At 29.3% G+C, this 20,259-nt stretch overlaps 1 protein-coding gene across 2 annotated transcripts; it reads right to left on the bottom strand.

Moving 5' to 3' along the window:
- Window positions 1-10,153: 10,153 nt before the first annotated feature.
- LOC114306548 (protein argonaute 16) lies at window positions 10,154-19,006 on the bottom strand. Of its 2 annotated transcripts, none has more exons than XM_028251821.2 (23): window positions 18,572-19,006; window positions 16,093-16,329; window positions 15,804-16,009; window positions 15,473-15,682; window positions 15,097-15,233; window positions 14,917-15,014; window positions 14,741-14,838; window positions 14,476-14,644; window positions 14,224-14,340; window positions 14,038-14,145; window positions 13,815-13,877; window positions 13,540-13,653; window positions 13,286-13,451; window positions 13,081-13,193; window positions 12,853-12,990; window positions 12,605-12,735; window positions 12,409-12,474; window positions 11,948-12,011; window positions 11,580-11,691; window positions 11,410-11,483; window positions 10,938-11,032; window positions 10,817-10,848; window positions 10,154-10,714 (listed from the first exon to the last, which is right to left on the bottom strand). In XM_028251821.2, exons 2-23 carry the CDS (start codon window positions 16,297-16,299, stop codon window positions 10,539-10,541), a joined length of 2,694 nt encoding a protein of 897 aa, XP_028107622.2. In that variant the 5' UTR covers window positions 16,300-16,329; window positions 18,572-19,006; the 3' UTR covers window positions 10,154-10,538. The 2 variants fall into 2 exon arrangements, with proteins under 2 accessions (XP_028107622.2, XP_028107623.2); XM_028251822.2 differs by having other exon boundaries at window positions 16,093-16,319; window positions 18,572-18,797.
- Window positions 19,007-20,259: the final 1,253 nt, after the last annotated feature.

Below are 20,259 nucleotides of genomic sequence, written 5' to 3'. Positions count from 1 at the left end.
TTAGATTTGGCCACGTGTCAAGATGACATGCAAAGGTTCTCTGTTTACAAGGTTATGTATCTGAGTAGAAAAAAAATAGAAAATTGTTCGAAAATTGTTGGACTTCTTTAACCCCACACAACTGACGTGGAAAGTTGGATATTTTAGTAGTTTACTTTGTGGGTGTTTGAAAAGTTATTATTTTAGTTTTTAATGATTTTATGAGGTTAAATTTTTTGTGTTTGGGAAGATAGATGGATTTTTTTGTAATTGGATGTGATGTTTTTGAGAAAAAAATGAAATGATTATAGATTTAATGTAACATTTTGTTTTATTAGCTATTTAACCTGTTTTGTCTTTTAGCGCTATTTTAGCTAAAAAAAAAAAAAAAAGGTCAAAAAAACTACTTCCCTAAAAAAAAATTAGTTGACTTTTTGAAATTGAGACTTTTTTAGTTTAGGATTAAAAAAATTATTTGGCAAAAATTTTGACTTTTTTTTTTTTACTTTTGTAAGAAAAAAAAATGATTATGGTTTAAATGTGACATTTTATCTTATTGATTTATTTAGCCTATTTTATCTTTTGTGTTTTTTTAATCCTAATTGGGATAGCCAAACGAAACCTTAATAAGCCAAAATAGTTCTGTGTGAGAAGATGCTTGAATTTTTTTATAATTAAATGTGATATTTGTGAGAAAAAAAATATAATAATTATGAATTTAATGTGATATTTTATCTTATTAACTATTTTAATTTATTTTATTTTTTAGTGATATTTTAGGACCTAAAAAAAACAAAAAAAAACACGGATTGCCAAACACCCCATGCCTATTTTGGGAACGATGATACAAGCTGCTTTTTGGTTTTTTCTCAAAAAAATCAAAAGCAAATTTTTTGAGCAAAAAAATCATTTGAAAAAGTTAGAAATAAACCAACTTTCAAAATTATCAGATTACCTTAATGTGACATGACACCAAAATATCCTCGTGTACTGGTAAAATTATAATTTTACAAAATTGTATAGGATAATATGACGAATTTACTTATTTGCCTCGTGATTGGATATTATAAACAAATAATATTAATAAAAAAAAAAAAAAAAAAAAAGCAAACAGGCAGCCTTTTTCATCTTGCCAAATAATTTTGTAAATAAGTTTAAAAAATTTATATATTATATAAGGGAAATGAGATTTTTAGTAAATAGCCTTGTGAGAGTTTCAATATGTCATATTAATTTTCTTAATTTTAAACAATTAAGAAAATCTCTATTAGCTTGTTTTTATTTGATAATCTCACATTGAGAAAAGAATGAAAAAAATGAGTTATTTTATTCATATAAAGTGAATCTTATATTCCTATCCCATTTAGTGAGGAGCCTTATGAGAGTTTCAATATCTCATACTAATTTTCTTGATTTTCTTAATTTTAAACAATTAAGAAAATCTTCATTGGTTAGCTTTTATTTGATAATCACACATCAGGAAAAGAAAGAAATAAAAAATAAGTTGTTTTACTCATATAAAGTGAATCTTATACTCTCATCCTATTTAATATTATAGTGTTGTGTATGTTTCAATTCAATATAATTTAAATTTTAAAATTTTTAATTAATTAATTATGACCTGCCCCGATTAGGCTAAATCATTTTTGATTTGATTGATTTTAGTTGGTTTAACCGCGATTTTAGTGATTTTATCAAAAAAATTTATATAATTAAAGATTGAAAGACTAGGATTTGCTTGATCAAAAATAAACTATCTATCCAAATAATTGTTAATTTTTATTTTATAATCTCACATTTAAAAAATAAAAAATAAAAGTAAATTGTTTCACTTATATAAAGTGAATCTTAGGGTTCGTTTGGAAAGTGGGTTGACCTTTTGGCTTTTTGACTATTTTCGCTTGGGGTAAAAAGCCTTATTTGAGAATGGTTTTTTGTCTTTTTTTTTAATGTTTTATGAGAGAAATAATGTAATAATTATGGGTTAGATGTGATGTTCTGTCTTATTGGGTTAAAATCCTATTTTGTCTTTTTGTGACTAAAATAACCCCAAACCCAACCCAACTCTTTTTCCCAAACGAAGCCTTAATAGTGTAGTATTGTGTATACTTTAATTCAAGACAGTTTAAATTTTAAAATTAAAATAACATTTAAAAGTTTTAATTAATTAATTTTTGTATAAGTTGGTTGGTCATTTGACCTAACCGATTAGACTGAATCATTTTGAGTTTAACCGATTCGCTAGTTTAATCACAATTTCTCATATTGATTTTATTAATTTTAAACAATTAAAAAAAATTCATTGACTAACTTCCATTTAACCATATAAAAATAAAACTTTAATTAGTTTATGATTTATTTTATAGTCCCACATCGGTAAAAAAAGAAAATAAATAAAGTTTGTTTCACTATCTATATCTATCTATAAATATTATATAAGGAAAAAGGAAATTTTTACGGAGAAGCCTTCTAGGAGCTCAAAACCCTTATTCTAAAATTATTGAATTTTTTTAATTTTAAACAATTAAAATATATTTCTCTATCTTTATTTATCCCATTTAAACTATTTTTATTAAATTAAATCTCAAAATTAATTTCTCACCTTCATTGAATTTTAATTTTAATTTTAATTTTTGTTTATAAAAGTTCAAAAACTTCTTGTAGAAAAAAATATAGTGAAGAAATTACATTTATACTTTGAAAATTTTATGAAAAATAAATAATAATTTCACATATATTTAATAGGGTAAATTAAATTTACTGTATTTAAAGTTAAGGTTAATATTGATAATGAATGAGTTTGGTTTAATTGTTAGAAACCTCAAGGGAGGTAAGATTTTTTTATTTCTATATTTATTTTTTAATTTTTTTAATAATATAAAAAATATTAACCTGCATTTTTTGAATATGCATCGACTAGAAGTTTAATGACTCAAAAATTAACTTTAAAATTTGAGAATAATTTATGATTGAGAAAAGATAAATAATAATTTTTTTACATATGAATAAATAAGTAATTAAAATTTTCAAAAAAATAAAATCTATTTATTTCAACTTTAAAAAAAAACAAATAATAAATGCATTGCTTAAAATGATAAATTTTACGTTATTTATGTAGTATAGAATAAGTCATATATTAAATTATTAGAATGTTATCTAACATTAATTTAGAGAGATTGCTTATTTTTAAATATTTTATCAATAAAAATTAAGTTTTTTTTCCATTAAATGTTTTAATAATGTCTTAACAATTTAAGAATTTGATTTAATATTGCATAAAATTTAAGATTTTTATTAAATAATATTAAAATATGTAAGGGTCTTTAATAATATATATGTAAAACTTTAGGGGAGATAAGTGTAATTTACCCAAGTTGACAATAACGGATGCTTCTTGATTTATAAGTATTTTTATCTTTTCACATGCAAATCAAAGGGTAATATGGTCATTTTCATACCAAAGTAACGTTGTTTGTACGAACTTAATATATTGGAGGAATCTTGATAATAATTTCAAAAACAATGGAGGTTAGTGTAATTATTAAAACTACAGGAATTGTATCTGTAATTATCAGAAATCTCAGGAAGATAAGTGTTCTTTTTTTTGCTAAAATTAATAAGAAAAAAAATTTCTATTAAAATAAATACAACATACAGATAGATATGTTCAAGATTTACCCAACAAAAGTTGGTCAAGCTCAAATATGGCCCAAGAGAAAAGGATAGAATGCTTTCCCTTTCTATGCCGATGGCAAAAACAAGAGATAGAAGCAAAGCAAACCAAACAAAACAAAACCTATTAAAAGTATGGATATTCCATTTCAAACTTTTAGAAGGAATAAGAAAAACTTTTCAAAAAAAAATGAGTGAGAGCATTAATTAGTGCTATCACTAATGATGTGGCAGTAGGTCTCATCATGAATGATTTGATGTTTTGACGTTGATGTTGTATTTTTTTTTTTTGTTAAGTGTCATGTCATTAATGATTTTTTTAGAACTCCGAAATTAATAGTGTCTATCATTGTTGTTCAAAAAATAGGTATGATAGACAACTAGTTTTGTTTTGTCATATTGTGAAATGAAGTGAAATTGGGTCAATGGTCATCATTTTGAAAACCCAACAACCAAAAGTCTTTCTTCTTCTTTCTTGTTCAATTTTTTCTGAAATTGGCATGTGAAACCATCTCTTTTTTGTGGAAAAAAATTACAAGTTAAAAAACTACAATGGAGTCAAACCATTCCTGACTTTCACCACCATTACACAAGGATTCACCACCAAACCACATTCATTGCCTCTCTCTCTCTCTCTCTCTCTCTCTCTCTCTCTGCCAACATCATTCCTTACGACTGTGCACAGTGATTTTGGGCCAGGAATGCTTATGTGTCACCTCACCATTGGCTGGATCTTTGACTAAATCTGTTTGGGGAGTCGGGGTCCACTAGATCTTTTTGCAAATTTTAAATTGGAAGAAAATTTGTCCAAAAAATTTATTCAAAATGAAAAGGGATAATTTCACATCCTTGCATATTTAAAAATTTATTTTTAAATTATTGATAAATTTTATAAACATTAAAAAGTAAAATCATAAATTTTATCATGTGTTTGTGATTTTATTTTTTTTTGTAGGCTATCTTTGAGAGGTAATTTTCCCAAATAACAATATGTGGTTAGGTACATAAGACTTATTTGGTGTAGATAATCCGAAGTGAAAATCACCCATTTTACAGCTTTCAAATAATTAATTTTTGTTATTTATGCCTAATAAATTGCAAAAGTAGCTCCATCAAACTGTCAACAAAAGGTTCATATATAGGATGAATTTTAGATAAAGTTCTAATTAAAAATTCTAAATAATTGTATTATTGTTTTAAAACCGTCTACAAAAAGGTCATGTATAGGATGAAATTTTAGATAAAATTCTAATTAAAATTTTTGAATAATTGTATTATTGTTTTAAAACCATCTACAAAAGGATTATGTATAGGATGAATTTTAGATAACATTCTGATTAAAAATTTTAAATAATCTTATTATTGTTTTAAATTTCATTATAAGATAATGGTCAACAAAAAAGTTTGCAAGTTTTAACAACTTTGAATATCATTTTTTTGGCTATCTCAAAAATGGCTTTCTGCCCTCAATTCCTCATTTCTTTCTCACACCAAGGTTGTTGCCCTTTTTTTGGGCCTATCATAGGCTCATTAATGACTTAAGTTGTTAATTTTGTAAGCTCCTTGAAAAGATTCATTTATACAAAAATTAAGATGAGTATCTAAAATTATTTTTACTTAAAAAAATATATGATTTTTTTCAAAATTATATATTTTTTTATTTTTTTAAAAAATAAAATATAATCCAATCATATAGTTATTAATATTCTATCCACTTAATTTTTGAATAAATAATTTATTTTATAAATCTTATAAAATAAACCGTTCAAATCATCTAGACCAAAGGTGGAGAGAATTATAAATCTTAGAGCTAGTTGGGTTTGTAAATCCTCCGTTTTCTTTTCGCTTATTAATAAATTTAAATATTTAAATAAATGTTTTAGGTAAATGTATTTCAAAAGGATAAGGTATATGATTCTACTTTTAAAATGCTCAACTAAATTATTTTTTCAGCTTAAAATAATAAAAATTAACTTTCCAAACTATTTTATTTTAGGCCAAGTTTGGCAACTTGTAAAAAAGTCAAAAAGTCAAAAAGTTACTCAAAAAGTTAAAAAGTTATCATATTCACCAAAAGACAAAAATTACGGCTGCATAACTCTCAATCTTAATATTCCTCTACAAACTAATTTCTACAATTTTTTAATATACATTTTTTCATAAAAAGTCAAAAATTTAACCCAAACATCTATATTTTTTTCTCAATTTTTTAGTCTAAAAAATAAAAAGTACACTTATTTAGAACACCCCAAAATAACCCGTTATTTTTAATTGGGCTCTAAAGCCTTTAGATTTTTTAAAACTATTTTTTTAAAGCTAAAATCAACCTTTTTTAGTTTACAAAATCTTTTATAATTAATGTGTTAGGATCTCCAACAACCTAGCGATTTTCATATTTTTTTTTTTTTTCTATTTTAGAAAGCATCAATACCAAAAACAGAACTCCAACTCAATTGTCATTAGCTACTTTGGTCAAGTGCTACATAGCTTAAACAAAAGTAACTAGCCAACCAATTTTTTTATAATTTATTCTCTTTCTTCTTCTTTCCTCTCTCCTCTATCCAATAATTTAAATAAAGAAAGAAAGAATGAATATTTAAATGTTGACTAGTTAAATAAAGGGAATTGTTAGAGAGTGCATATAAAAAATGACTAATTAAAATAGTAAAAATATGTTGATTAGATATTTTAACAAATATTGTGGAAAACGAATTTGTAAAAAGAAGAGTTTTTCCATGATATCAAAATTTCGTCCGGCAAATTATTTTTACCATCTCTACGATTTGAAATATATATATATATATATAATTAATCCCACATCTTTTACATATTTACACTCAACTTCCTTTAGTAAGACTGAAATGTTCAAAATTAATGCATATAATGCGTAGATACTAAAATAAATAAAGATAAATAAACATTTTAGTATAAAAAAAATAAGACTATAATTTTATTTTATTTTTCATTTAAAGAAGGGCGAATTACACTAACAATCCCTATAGTTTAGGCTCGTGTCACTTTGATCCCTGATTTTTCAATTGTGACACATTTGACCTTACATTTTAAATTTTGTTCCAAATAAGAACAATTGAAGATACCATTACTTAATTTCAGGGACAAAATCGTTAATTTGATAAAATATAAACTAATTTGACAAAAATAAATTTCAAAAAAATATTTTTAAAAATTATTTGTACCCACTAAATATAAAATTATATAAAATTAATAAATTTTTTTGACATTTATTTATTTTATTTTATTACCAAATTAAATTTTATTATGTGTTAGGATGATTATCATGTAATATGTGGTTGTTAAGATTTTAATGTGTAATCGATATATTTAATATATGAAATGTTTTTAATATTGGATTTTTTGATTTGATGGATTGGTTTAATAATGATATCAAAGTTGTCGTCATATCTAACTTTTGAAGAAATAGAAATTAATTTAATGAAAATAAAAACAACCAACCGTATCATCATCCAAACACATAATAAAAATTAATTTAGTATAAATAAATAAATAAAATATCTAAAAGATTTATCAAATTTACATAATTTTATCATTAGTAGGTAAAATAATTTTTAAAAATTCAAAAAAAAAATTTGACATTTATTTTTATCAAGTTAGTTTATATTTTATCAAATTGATGATTTTGCATTTGAAATTAAGTAATGATATCTTCAATCGCCCTTATTTAGAATAAAATTTAAAATTCATTGTCAAATATGTCATAATTGAAAAGTCAAGGACCAGAGTGACACAAGTCCCAAACCATAGGGACCGTTAGTGTAATTCATCCTTTAAACAAGTAATGAATTACTAATGAAAAAATATTCAACTGTTATGTGAATTAAAATCTCAAGGAAAACTAATATAATTAAATCAAAAGTGTGACATTGTATTTTTCTAAATCTTTAAGAAGGTGAGTGTAATTTACTCAATTTTCTTTTTCATTTAAAGCTTAAACAATGTAAATTTCATAAGCCCACGTTGTCTTTATACTTCTGTCCAAAAGTAATTTTGTGAAAATTGAGAAACTTAGCAAAAATATTTCTTTAAAAAAGTAGTGTTTTCAAAAAAAAATTAGCAAAAACAATTCTTGAAAACAAATTTGATTTGGATTTCAAAATCTATTTTTGGAAGAAAAAAATCTAAAAAATTAAAAAATAATTTGATACAAAAATAAAAGAAAATAAAAAAAAATATTCATCATTTTTATGTAATTTTATCTTTTTAAATAATAGAAATAACTTCATAAAATTAAAAAATATCTGTTTAATATTTATTTTTATCAACCAAAATTTCAAAAAATATTTATTAAAAATATAACTAAAATTTACATATGAAATACTATTTTGAAGACCCAAAATGGGAAGGCAAGCAAACGTGGCCATAGAGCCAAAAGAAGGCAACATACTAGTAAAAAATGAGAGCCACACAAATATACATGAGACTGAAAATGATAACAACATTATTCAATGGTTGTTCAAACTTCAAAGTTTAGGTCAAATTTCAAAACAGTAATTTCTTTTGAGTTGCATAAAGGGCTGAATCGTTCAATTCAAACCGTGTAAACTGAGCTGGTCACTACTCAGTCAATTAATCAGATGTTTTTAAACCATCCTAAAATATTCTCTGTTTTTTAAGGATAATTTATGTCATTGATCTCGGTATATTTGACTGAAGTTTCAGTCTTTTAAAAAAGTAAATATACATTAATTGATATATCAATTAGTGTATTAATACATAATGTGATATAATTTTAAAAGTTTTAAATATTTGTAATTAATATAATAGGTGGAATCATAAATTTAAAATGATAATATCTTAACATATGTTAATACACTAATTAATACTTAATTGGTGCAGATAACACCACCGTAAATTATATCATTGATCATGTAGTTTGAATGAAATTTCACTTTAATTTAAAAAAATTTAATTCATCAACTGACACCTCATGTTTCTAATTTTGTTTCATTGCCAATTATCTTCAACATTTGGATAATCATTGACTTTTTTTATAAAGATAATCAATGTAATTTATTCAAAACTAGATTCAAAAGAAACTATTAAAAATCAAAGCTTATTTTTATTTCAAAAAAAAAAAAGAAGCAAAGGTAAATTCAAAAGAAACTATAAAGATAATCAATGTAATTTATTCTTTTTTATTTTTTGTGCTAGAATTGCTGAAATTCCCACATGAAGTTTTTTTTTTTTTGGTCCAAAATGTTAACTGCAACTAACAAAAAAAATCACATTAAAACATAATTGGAAGAGTGAAATTTAAATTGAAGATAAAAATACAAATATCAAAGTAAAATTTGAATCAAATTAAAATGACTAACCATGAAACATAAAAATAAGTAAATTCTAAGACCACTATCACTAAATTAAACACACTTTCTAATTTATTTTTTTTTACATTTTTTGAAAATATTTTTCTCACATTCCCAACCAATTATTAACTTGTGAGCATTTTGCCTTTGTTTTGTTTATAAATGGTAGTAAGTACAATAGTAACTTTGAAGAAGTGAAGTGTGTTATGTGTTATCATTGCTACCACAAAAAAAAATGGCAATAAAGCAGAGACAGTTGGGAGTTTGGTCCAGAGAGTTAAAGCCATTAAGTCAAGAATTATTGGCTTCTATTTTTAGGTCCAAAGACATGAAAATTCATAGGCATCTCTAGTCACTACTTAAAAAGCAGCCTGTTCAACATGTTCACACACCCTCAGTTCTGTGCTATTAAGGTCTGAAATTTCAAAAATTCCAACACCTCACCAAATAGGAAGGAAAAGAAAAGAGCAACAAGGAATCAATCTTATGAGCCATAGAAAATAAAGATCATACAACAGTTTCAAAAAACAATGGCATACAAATAGTTTTGTAAAAAAGTAGTAGATGAGGCTTCCTCCCACTATGTGTGGAGAAGCTATTATCCACGATTCGAACACAAGCCATGAGCGGATAGCATTTACCATTGCTCCAAGTCATGAGAGCTCTCAATACTAATTTCAACTCATGTTACGTGAAACAAAGATTAATGACAAAATTTAGGACATTGAAATGTATAGAAATCATAGTCAAAAAGAAGCATTAAAGATGCCACCAAGAGGGGTCCCCAATTACCCTCTTTATCAAGAATTTCTCACCTTAGGTTGCATATGAAAGCAACCAATCATAGTTTAATTTCTCTACCACACATTGTAGACAACAAAATAGTGCTTCCAAGAGATAACTTGCCCTGTTAATCCAAGTAAAGGCCTGACGAACTGTAGAAAACCCACGAGGAAATAATAGAAATTAAGGGCCCAATTGGTTGTGTTTTCATTTTTCCAAGAACACAATTCATTTGGCAAAATATTTCAGAAAACTGTTCTCCAGAAACATGACAAACTGAGAAAATATTTGGAAACAATTTGTTTGCAAAAAAATATTGCTGACAGACAAAAGATAAACAAACAAACAATACAGAAGATAAATGACAGAACAAATTTAAGAAAATCGAATCTGAGAACTTGATTACTTAAAATCCTCCAATGCATAATAGCATGTAAAAGTGCATATTTAACTGCCTAACAAGACTGGCGAGACAACAGTATTAGCACTTTCTAAAACATGCAAACTACTACTGAAACCATCAATTGGTCATGATTACCTATGCTGATTTTTCTTCAAAAAGTACTTAACCCTAATCAAGTAAATGCGATAACTGTCCAAAACCAATCTGAGAGTTGCTTGATTACCTAGTTCTAATACCCCAGAATAAACATTTGGGGTCTCCTGTATACACCCTATACCACCCGAGTATCTACAGATTTAACGAAACTAATCACATATACCCAGTATGTACCTACGCCTGCAAACGTTATCATTGGCTCAGCAAAAGAACATAGAACCCGCAACATTATCATGCAATCTCGGTAGCTCAGGAACTGCAGGACTTCCTACGGATGTGAGGCTCTTTTGCCCTGAAGATGTTTCGGAGAATTCCTCAAACTTGATGAATTGCCCCATTTGTTGGGCTGCAAGGTGGGCGTAACAGACAGGTGCCACTAAAGAAAGAAAAAATAGTGAGAAAGGCCTTTTAGGTTTCATTTTGAAGGGAAAAAAGAAAAGAAAGAAATACCATATATTTACTAAAGGCAGTAACATACCTATTGAGATTGCAGTAGTACTCCTTTGGTACCTGGAAAGGGCAAATACAAATGAATAATGTCATTGTAAGTTGAAACTTCAGATGCAGATTTAGAATAAAATGAGAGCTTTAAAGCTTACACATATGATAGTGAGAGGATAAGGTTCTGCAGGTCATCAGGAGAGAAACCAATCTCATCAAGCAAGACATGATAATGTGCAGGCCGAGAAGTTCCCTTTCATTTCAACACGGTCAAATTAGAACAAAAAATCGAGCAAAAAATAAGTTGATACTATTGTAACACAAGCATACTAGATTCCACCATCAGAATGCTGAGAAAAGAAGAAAGCTAAATCAGCTGACTAAGAAAACCTAATATGGATTAGTTGAGGCAATTCCATGTTTTGGAACTACAAACAAAATAGAGTTCTAATCTTCCCTCAGTATGCTAAAACTCCCTAAAAGATTCTCAATATATAATGCATGCCGTGCACTGCTATTTTAACAGATCAAAACAAGATTTGGACCAACATGCAATAATCAGATAACCTGGAAAGGGAAAAAAGGGGTAATGACTTACTATCATCCCTTATGTTAAAAAAAAAAACTTACTATCATCCCTGCTTGAGCACACATGTAAAAATCATAGTTCCTTGGATGAACAACTTTTGTGTCAACCACAGTACCTGCACATAAGTGGATGCACACATGTGCATAGTGAGATTGTTTTAACAGCTTATTAAGTTAGAACAGAAACAAACCAATGCAGCAAAGAAACAGACCAGGAGGAACATTTTCAGGGGCCCCAGATTGAAATAGCTTTGTGTGGTGATTCTTTTGAGCCACAATAACCGTGAACTTGGGAACTGTGGCCTCGCCAAGATGCTGGTAAGCCTGTGGTAACAAAAAGATGAGAAGCTCAGAATTGAAAGCAAAAATGCATCAATTTGATTCAAACAATCAGGTGCCATTTTCAGTGGATGGTTGAATGGTCATTTTAGATTACTATAATTTTAACATTTGGCATAAAGTGACTGCAATCCAGTGGCCAGGTGTGTGTGGGGTAATAGTTTGTCTCGTGTCAAAAAATAAATAAATTGCATGCCACGAGATAAAACTCATTCAATCAAAATTGTAGGCAGGAAAAAACCTTAATCATTTGATCCAGCTCAGTGTTCAGAACTTGATTAAATTGCGATTCGCTCACTCCATCCCTAGGAGAACAGTAAAATTCAGTGAGTAAAGAATCATAAGGTAATTCATTGGCATAAACTTGATGTGCAAACAAATACGCAACACAGTTGTAGCAGCTAAAGACACAAGCATACCTGTGTCCTAAACAAATAGTCAGTACACTCGTAGGGAAAAAAAGGACAAAAAATGACAATTAAACCTACATACATTGATGCCTCTCATATCTATGTGCCGTATAGTAATATAAAATAAACAATTTTTAAAAAAATATGTTTCTCAGCGGTGTCAGAATCCTAAGTTTTTTTGAATTAGTCTATACAATAATCGTAACATTCTTGACAGACAATTTATCCTCTGTAAAACTAACAAAAACAAATCAGTACAACTAAAATTTTACCACAATAATAAAATGATTACCTGAATAAGATGATCTGAGCTGGTTTGCGTCCATTGCTCGTTTGATAGAAGTCCACAAGCAGTTCCCTAGAGCATAGAGAGCAAGGACACTTCTTTAACAGTATAATGGATATTAGATTACACAAAATTGAAACCAAATTATATATAACGAACTTCAATTCATAATATTGAGAAAATGCCTTCATGTTAGAAATACCTCATAATACCATCATCCTTTCCATTTGCTAAAGGTTTGAACAAAGATTCAACCATTTCCACCTTTGACGATTGTGTTCGTACAGCTGCTCTATACCTCGATATCAGCGGCCAAGATCGAGATCCAACAACCTAAAATAAATATCCAATTGGATGAGCAACAACATAATTATTAAGCACCATTTAACAAAGTGACTGATCTAGATGATGCCAAAAAAATAAAGTAAAATAAAATACAAATCAAAGTACCGCAGCTATCGATGGAATATCTGATCGACCAGGAGACCCATGAGAGACATCCATCCCCAATATCATAGTCGGAGTATCTTTTATCAGGGGGACACGAGAGGCATGCTCTATGGCCAGCAAGGAATTTGTACCTCCAAGCTATGGAAAGAAACACACAGAATTAATGACTTGACTGTGAGATGAATAAATATAGCCTTACATTTTTCTGAGCTTTAATTACCAGACTACCTTGGAATTGATCTTCAGAAGGACATTTGTTAGATACTGATCATTGATCTTAGTAGGTGAAATACATTGAGTGGCTATTCCAAAGTCACTCAGACTTTTCTTCTTCCATGGTCCTTGAAAACGTAAAGAAAATTTAGAACATTATATGTAAAATTGCCTTAAAACAATAAATATAAAAATAAAATAAAAGATACAGAAATCTTACCATAAATATCAGAATTTTTCTTCTCTGGCAAGACACAGAGAAGAAACTGAGGGGGGCCTGGGAGTTTACCAGTGATCAGTTCAAACATCTTTTCTACTCGAACTATGGGGCTAGACCTTCTATATTGTGGATCTTCCTCAACTAGAGTATGTGGACGTTCAATATTCTGAACGTAAAGAAAACCATTAATTATATCAAGCAAAGCTTGTCTGAAACAAAAATACGCAACACAGAAACAAATACAGGGTACTTACAATGCCCTTGTTCCTTCCACAGTTTATAAGTTCTCGGGAAAGATGACTTGTATCACAACGAGCAGAGAAGTTGACAACTGCCCACCGTTCTATTCGGATGGGGGTGAAGAGTTGCTTTAAAAGAATAAAACAAGAACAATTAACTGCCAAATTAGTTCACAAAGTTGCTGAATTTAAGCAAAATAGGGAATGTAAGAGAATTATCAATTTCTGCAACCCTCAACCTAAAGTTGGAACACTTCTCTTCCATTATTATAAGGAAACCAAGGGCATACCTTGTTGTTAAAATTCCATCGTCCATTACGAGGTATGCAATCTTCACCATTACCAACCTTCAACTACAAATTGCAAGACAAATATAAGTCAAAAGACAACAGTAGTTAATTGGTATTTGAAAGAAAATTTGCACAAAAACATCCTCAAATAAATTTAAAAGACAACTGATATTTGAAACAATAGTTACATAGAAACATCCTTTAACAGAAAGTCAAAATTTACCTTTGGTGCTTCAAGGACACGGCCATCAACCTGGGTAAGCTGTTTCTCAATTGAAATGCCACAAGCAACAAAGAGAGGGTCATCATCATAACGGTAAGTTTTCAAAGCCTGCAAAATTAAATGAACAGTAAGATTACAACATTAAAAACTAAGAACACATGCATCGAGATGATAGCAAGAATTTACATCAGTCACAACTCGTATTCGTTCCTGAGGCTTTTGCCTCGACTTTTCAACTAAAGATGCTCTCTGCATTGAAGATAAAGCCTTCGTATAACGCTGAAGAGATACAAGGGTACAAAGCTGGAATACCAAGACAAACAACATCAAAATCTTCTACAGAAGGAAAGGGAGTCGCAGGAGAGAGTTAAAGAAAAAAAGAGGGCCAAAGGGGTGGGGATTGAGAAACACAATCAAGAAAAAAATAATTTTGCATACCTCTAGCGGAAGATAGTTGGGCCGTTTTGGTTTTCCAACATCAAGGCATGGCATGAAAGCGGAATAAGTAAGTTCAATGTTACGGTGTTTGGTAAAATAATCATACACAGTAATCTCTAAAGCTTCCCCTCCATATCCACCATCAGCATTCCTCACTTTCAAAGAAAAACTTGGAGAAACAATAAAACAAAACAGCATTATAAGTTTTCAACCAGAATGTATCAAAAGAAGAAGTTCCGTGCAATTAAACAAGCAAACCACTTACAATTGCTGATTGCAAGGCTTTTCACTCAAGCCTATGATCTTAAATTCCATGTTGCTGTGCCTTGTCTTAACCCTCATATTTTTTAGCATTTTCTTAGCCTGAACATGTCCAACCAATTACAATTTCAATAGACAAATAATAAAAATAAAATGCAGAACAAACTACCAATAAATTACCTTTGCCCAGTCAATATTACGAGGTTCCCGTGCATTCTGATTGGCCAGAAGAAAATCAATCACAGGTCCAGGTGTTAATATCATAGTTGTGGACACATCTGCACAATGAATTGTAAGCAGCATTAAAAATGGAAAAAGGGCAATCCCTGACAGTAAAAGGACAAAAGAATGGAGTTATACCCATATTCAAGGATAAACCACCATGAGTTGGACGAAAGCTGGAATGGAACCCTCGACAGCCAGTTACACCTCCTCCAACATTAGTGAAATTCCTCGAGTCGTCATGAAAGAATGACTGCCTCACCAAAAGGCAACCCCTGCATTCAACACCATAAGTTCATTTAGCAAAAAGATAGCGGATGTGGAAACAAGAAGAAACACAAGCAAAAGGGGAAAGCCGATGGCCTTCCTTGTGGCCTAGTGGCATGGATAGCAGCACTTAGGGCTTGCAAGGGTGAGGTAAGGGGTTCAACTCCCCCAGGGTGTTAATCTAATAATTAACAACTAACTTTCGCCAATAAAAAAACAAAAAACAAAAGGGGAAATTTTAAAATACCTGTTAGCTGCTTGCTGCCGCAATATAATATCTAGCACTCTTAGTGCATCTTGAATATTTTCCACCTCGGATCCTTGGAGGGCAAGAGAAATGGACTTCAAGGGTATTTTCGCAGCGTAACTGATTTCCACATTAAAAGATTTTGACTGAAAAGAACGCTTTGACCTTTTACTAGATTCACTAGGGCTCCCATTGTGAGGAGGGCTCCCACTACCACAACCAGATAAGAAAAAATGAAATATAAATATTGGTTTCATGCATTATAATTTAAAAACTAAATATAAAAATACAGGATAACTAAATAATTAAAAAATACAAATAAACGACCCACCGTTTTGCAAATGACTCCTCAAGCACCACTGTGAACTCTGAAATGTTTTGCGGTAGAGGCCCCACTGTGTACAAAGTTTTTTCTCCATCATATGCAAATTTCTTCCCAGCAAGTTCAGAAGAGTACGTTTGGTAAAGTTTATCAATAATTTTTCTCCCTATTCCCTTGTTCTCGACAACTCTCTTATCCTCCGAACTAATAGAAACCTGCATGTGGTATAGAACAATAGGTTTCATGCTGAACCACTGCAAACTTTAAATAATAAAAGTAGGACAGATGGCGAACATACACTATACTGGTAAAATATTTCATTGGGGGATTTGACAGAAACTTTAAAGTGATTTGTCAGCAATGAAATGCGTCGCCCAGCACTACCAAACCCGCGCCTACTGATTATAGAACGCTCGGGAGTGACCAGTTTTTCTGGCTTTACAGTGGGTGGTATAATTGGTGGTGGTGGTGGTAAACGACGGGACCCAACTGCCTCTTTCTCCATCTTTTATTTGAAGCAGTAACCTAGAAGATTCTAAGACAAGCCAAATACACAAGCAATAAGTTTAAAAAAAGCAATGAATTACCAACTCAAGGAACACAAAAGGATCCACCTAAATGAGTTCTAGGAAGAAATAAAACTATTAAAATCCCTTAATGCCATGCTGCCAAGTAAAGAATGCCATGAAAGATGCTTAACAAAAGAAATTTGAACAAGTTCTATGAGGCAAATAATGATTTATGATTAACATCCCTAAATGCCATGCTCCAAGTAAAGAACATAACATGAAACACAATTCAGAATTTCATCTGATAGCAGTTTACACCAGTAGTCCTGAAGTTATCCTGCTGATTATGCAAATAATAATCAGATGTTAGTGTCGGCAATTTTATGATGTCAAGAAAACATGAAAAAGAAACTCACCAAAACATATATAAAACAGCAGGCATGAAATATTTGCAATGCAGGACAATTTTTCAAGGCAATGGCTTAGACACCTTTTCAAAAGATTACATGATTTACTACCAAAAAATCACAAATAGAGAGAGGAGAGAGAGGATCCTCCATGGAAAACCTTTCTCAAATATCTTTCTTCCATCCATCCACACCTCTACAACCAATTGCACAAGTATGCATAATATATTACTTTTGCTCCACATCTAAGACAGGGTTTACACTGTTAAATATATCAATTATCGTCAGGTGCAAAAAAGAGCCATGAAGGCTACTCAAATTGATGATTATAGCAGTTCAAACCAGTAAGAAAGAAAATATCATCTGAAAGCAGTTCAAAATAGTATTCCATGAAAAATTCAGGCAAAAAAAATCTAGCCCCTCAAAACATAGTGAAGAAATCCTACCAAACTTAACAAAAGTGAAAAAACTTAATATTTTTCTTCAATCCATTCACACCTCTGTAACACTGATTACAAAAGCAAGCATAATTACTTTTTCTTTTCTTCCGAGCTAAGACAATTTTTACACATCAAAATGTACCAATTCTCATCAAGTGTGAAAAAGCTAGGAGTGGCACACACACAAGTGATAATTTCAAGAGGGTTATAGCATAGACACTAGAAGGATATCTAATACTAAAATATGAATTGTCAAGACAGCAACACATTTTTAATCAACTAAACCTAATATCCCTAAATAATTTCCCCTAATTGAAAAAATATACCTTTATAGCAGTGTAAAAAAAAAATTTATCCAAAACAAGTTGACAATTAAAAACCATCCAAAGAACCTAAACAAGCAGTCACACATACAGGTCATGTGTGCACTCAATATGCACAAGCACAAGTAGAAAGAAGAAAAAAGAAAACACACTAAACCATGTGCACGTGTGAATATAATATATGTATATATATTGTGAGAATAATATTAGTATAGTATATATTGTGTGAATATTGTTTCCTATTTCGGATTGGTTTAGGTTTATTCTTTTCTATTTAGGATTGGTTTAGGTTTATTCTTGTTTCCTATTTAGGATTAAGTCTAGAATTGCTATATTTATCATATGTACACATTGTATTGAAATACAATTGAATATACATAAAAACCTTCAAAAATCTTGTTCTCACAATATATACTATACTAATATTATTCTCACATATATAGGTGCATAAATTTTATTTTTGCTAAGCAACTAAGAACTCATACATGTATGCATTTGAGATATTGATAAAAGCAAGTAAATACACACCCAGATGCATATATTATCTACCTATTTTCAAAATCAATAAAGAGAATAGCACCCAGAATGTTATAATGGCTCAAGCAAAATTATATGTTGAAACGATTAAATTCCCAAACCCAAAAAAAAAAAAAAAAAAAAAAGAATAGAAAGAATAGAAAGAGAATATGAAATAAGTAGCCCGGGGAGAAAAAATAGACAAAGAAATCAACAGCATTGACTAACAAACACAATCAAAATCAACAACAGGACCAAAACAACAATCTACAACACTGAAAAAGAAAAACATAACTTGCGAATTGAAGCCCATCAATGAATCAAGAAATAACCTCATGTGTATAAAAAAGCAAAGGAGACAAACCAGTAGAATCAGAGTCACACAAAGATCACCAATGCAGTCAAAAAAAAAATCCACAAATCGTACTCTAAACCGTGATTCAAAGCTTCAAGCCTCTTCAATACACGCACATACCAAAAACATATTTACAATGAAAGCTAGAAGAAGAATTTCAGTGAGACAATGTATATATATATGACTGAAATCAAGTCAAAGGACACTGAAACTGTTCTCAATCTTACCTTGCGATGATCAAATATATCTTTAGGGTTTCTGAAAGAGAGCAAATAGCAGAGAAGAGACTCTCTCTCTCTCTATCTCTCTTTCGAGCAGCCTTGAAAAATTGGAGAGAATATAGAGGGAAAGATTCAATTTTATAGGCAGCAAAGCAATCAAAAATTTTGGGGTAATATTAGAGTACATCATTGAACAGGTTATTTGGAGTTTGATTTTGCATCACAGCCGTTTGATTTCGTGATGATCATGATGGGGTTTTGATTTGGGAACTAAGGACTTGTTTGGTTGAAGAGATTAGGGGCCACTAAGGGAAACATTGAATATGGAATTGTATTAATGGAAAATAATACGACAGTTTACTCGCTACCCAAGAATTTTTCCTAAACTGGAGCTCAATGATTCCAGCGATGTTGTAAAATTGCAAGGGAAGGAGTTTCAATGTTTTATATTTATTATCAGAGTAATTTTACACTAACCCTAGGAGAAAATACAATAAATCTTATAATTTTTATATAATTATATTCAGTTCATGTAATATTTAGTTTCATTTTTATCAATAATTTGACAATTATATAAATAAAAAATAATGTTATCATATTTATCTTTATATTTTTACACTTTCTGTATTAATTTCAATTCATTTAACTTTACTAATAAAAAAAGAAATTAGCATAATTGCGTGAAAATTGTGAAACTTACTGTATTTTTTTTCAAACTTAGGAGTGATCTAGGTAATTTATTTTATTTATTATTGCACTCCCTTGTCACTTTGTTTGAGTTATTTGTTTTGTGTTGAGTTTCTCTCAAAATGAGATAATTTTAGGGGCCCGTGGGACTCACCACTGATCTTATTTCTATGATCCTGAATCATTTATTTTGTAAGGCTCTTAATGTGTATTACCATAAAAAAATTAAATCAATTTGATAATCGTAACATTTTCTTTTTAGCATATTTATCTCTAAAAAAATAAATGATCTATTTTAAAAATTATATTCTTCGTTTATTTTTTTAGAGACAAATACATGTAATAAAATAAAAATGGTTATGATTATCGAATCAAACTAATTTTTTATGAATGATGAATATTGAGGACCTTATAAAATGAACGGTTCGAATTATTACAATGTGATCCCTAGTGAACCCTATTTATTGCTCAAGTTCTCTCATGTTAAAATGTGAACCGTAGAGACGCTCAATCGAACGATTTTAATAATAATTATATACACATTAAAATAGTTGCAAAATGGATCTCAAAAATTCCGAGTGGATCATTGCAAGTAGAATGACTCTTGCATCATTATTATTTTGTTTAATTACACTACTTCCCTAATTAAGAGTTTAAGAAAATATAGACAATTTCAATATAATTATGCCAATCTCCTTTTTAGTAAGGTCAAAGGTATAAAAATTAACATAGATGACGTGAAAATATAAAAATAAATAAAGTAAAATATACATTATAATGTAAAATATATGATAAAATCATATTTTTTTTAATTTATATAACTAGCTAATTACTGATATAATGGGACTAAGTATTATGTGAATTAAAATCTCAAAGAGACTCAATATAATTATGTCAAAATTATGAGATTGACTTTTTTATTTAAATTTCATGAGAGATCAGTGTAATTCACTCTCATTATTTTTTGTGATCAATTTTATGATTATTTTGTATTCATAAAATTAAGG

The sequence above is a fragment of the Camellia sinensis genome, chromosome 7, assembly GCF_055761805.1.
Source record: "Camellia sinensis isolate YWXY chromosome 7, ASM5576180v1, whole genome shotgun sequence".
NCBI lineage: Eukaryota > Viridiplantae > Streptophyta > Magnoliopsida > Ericales > Theaceae > Camellia > Camellia sinensis.
The sequence above is the reverse complement of the archived record's forward strand: the minus strand, read 5'-3'. Positions and strand labels throughout refer to the sequence as shown.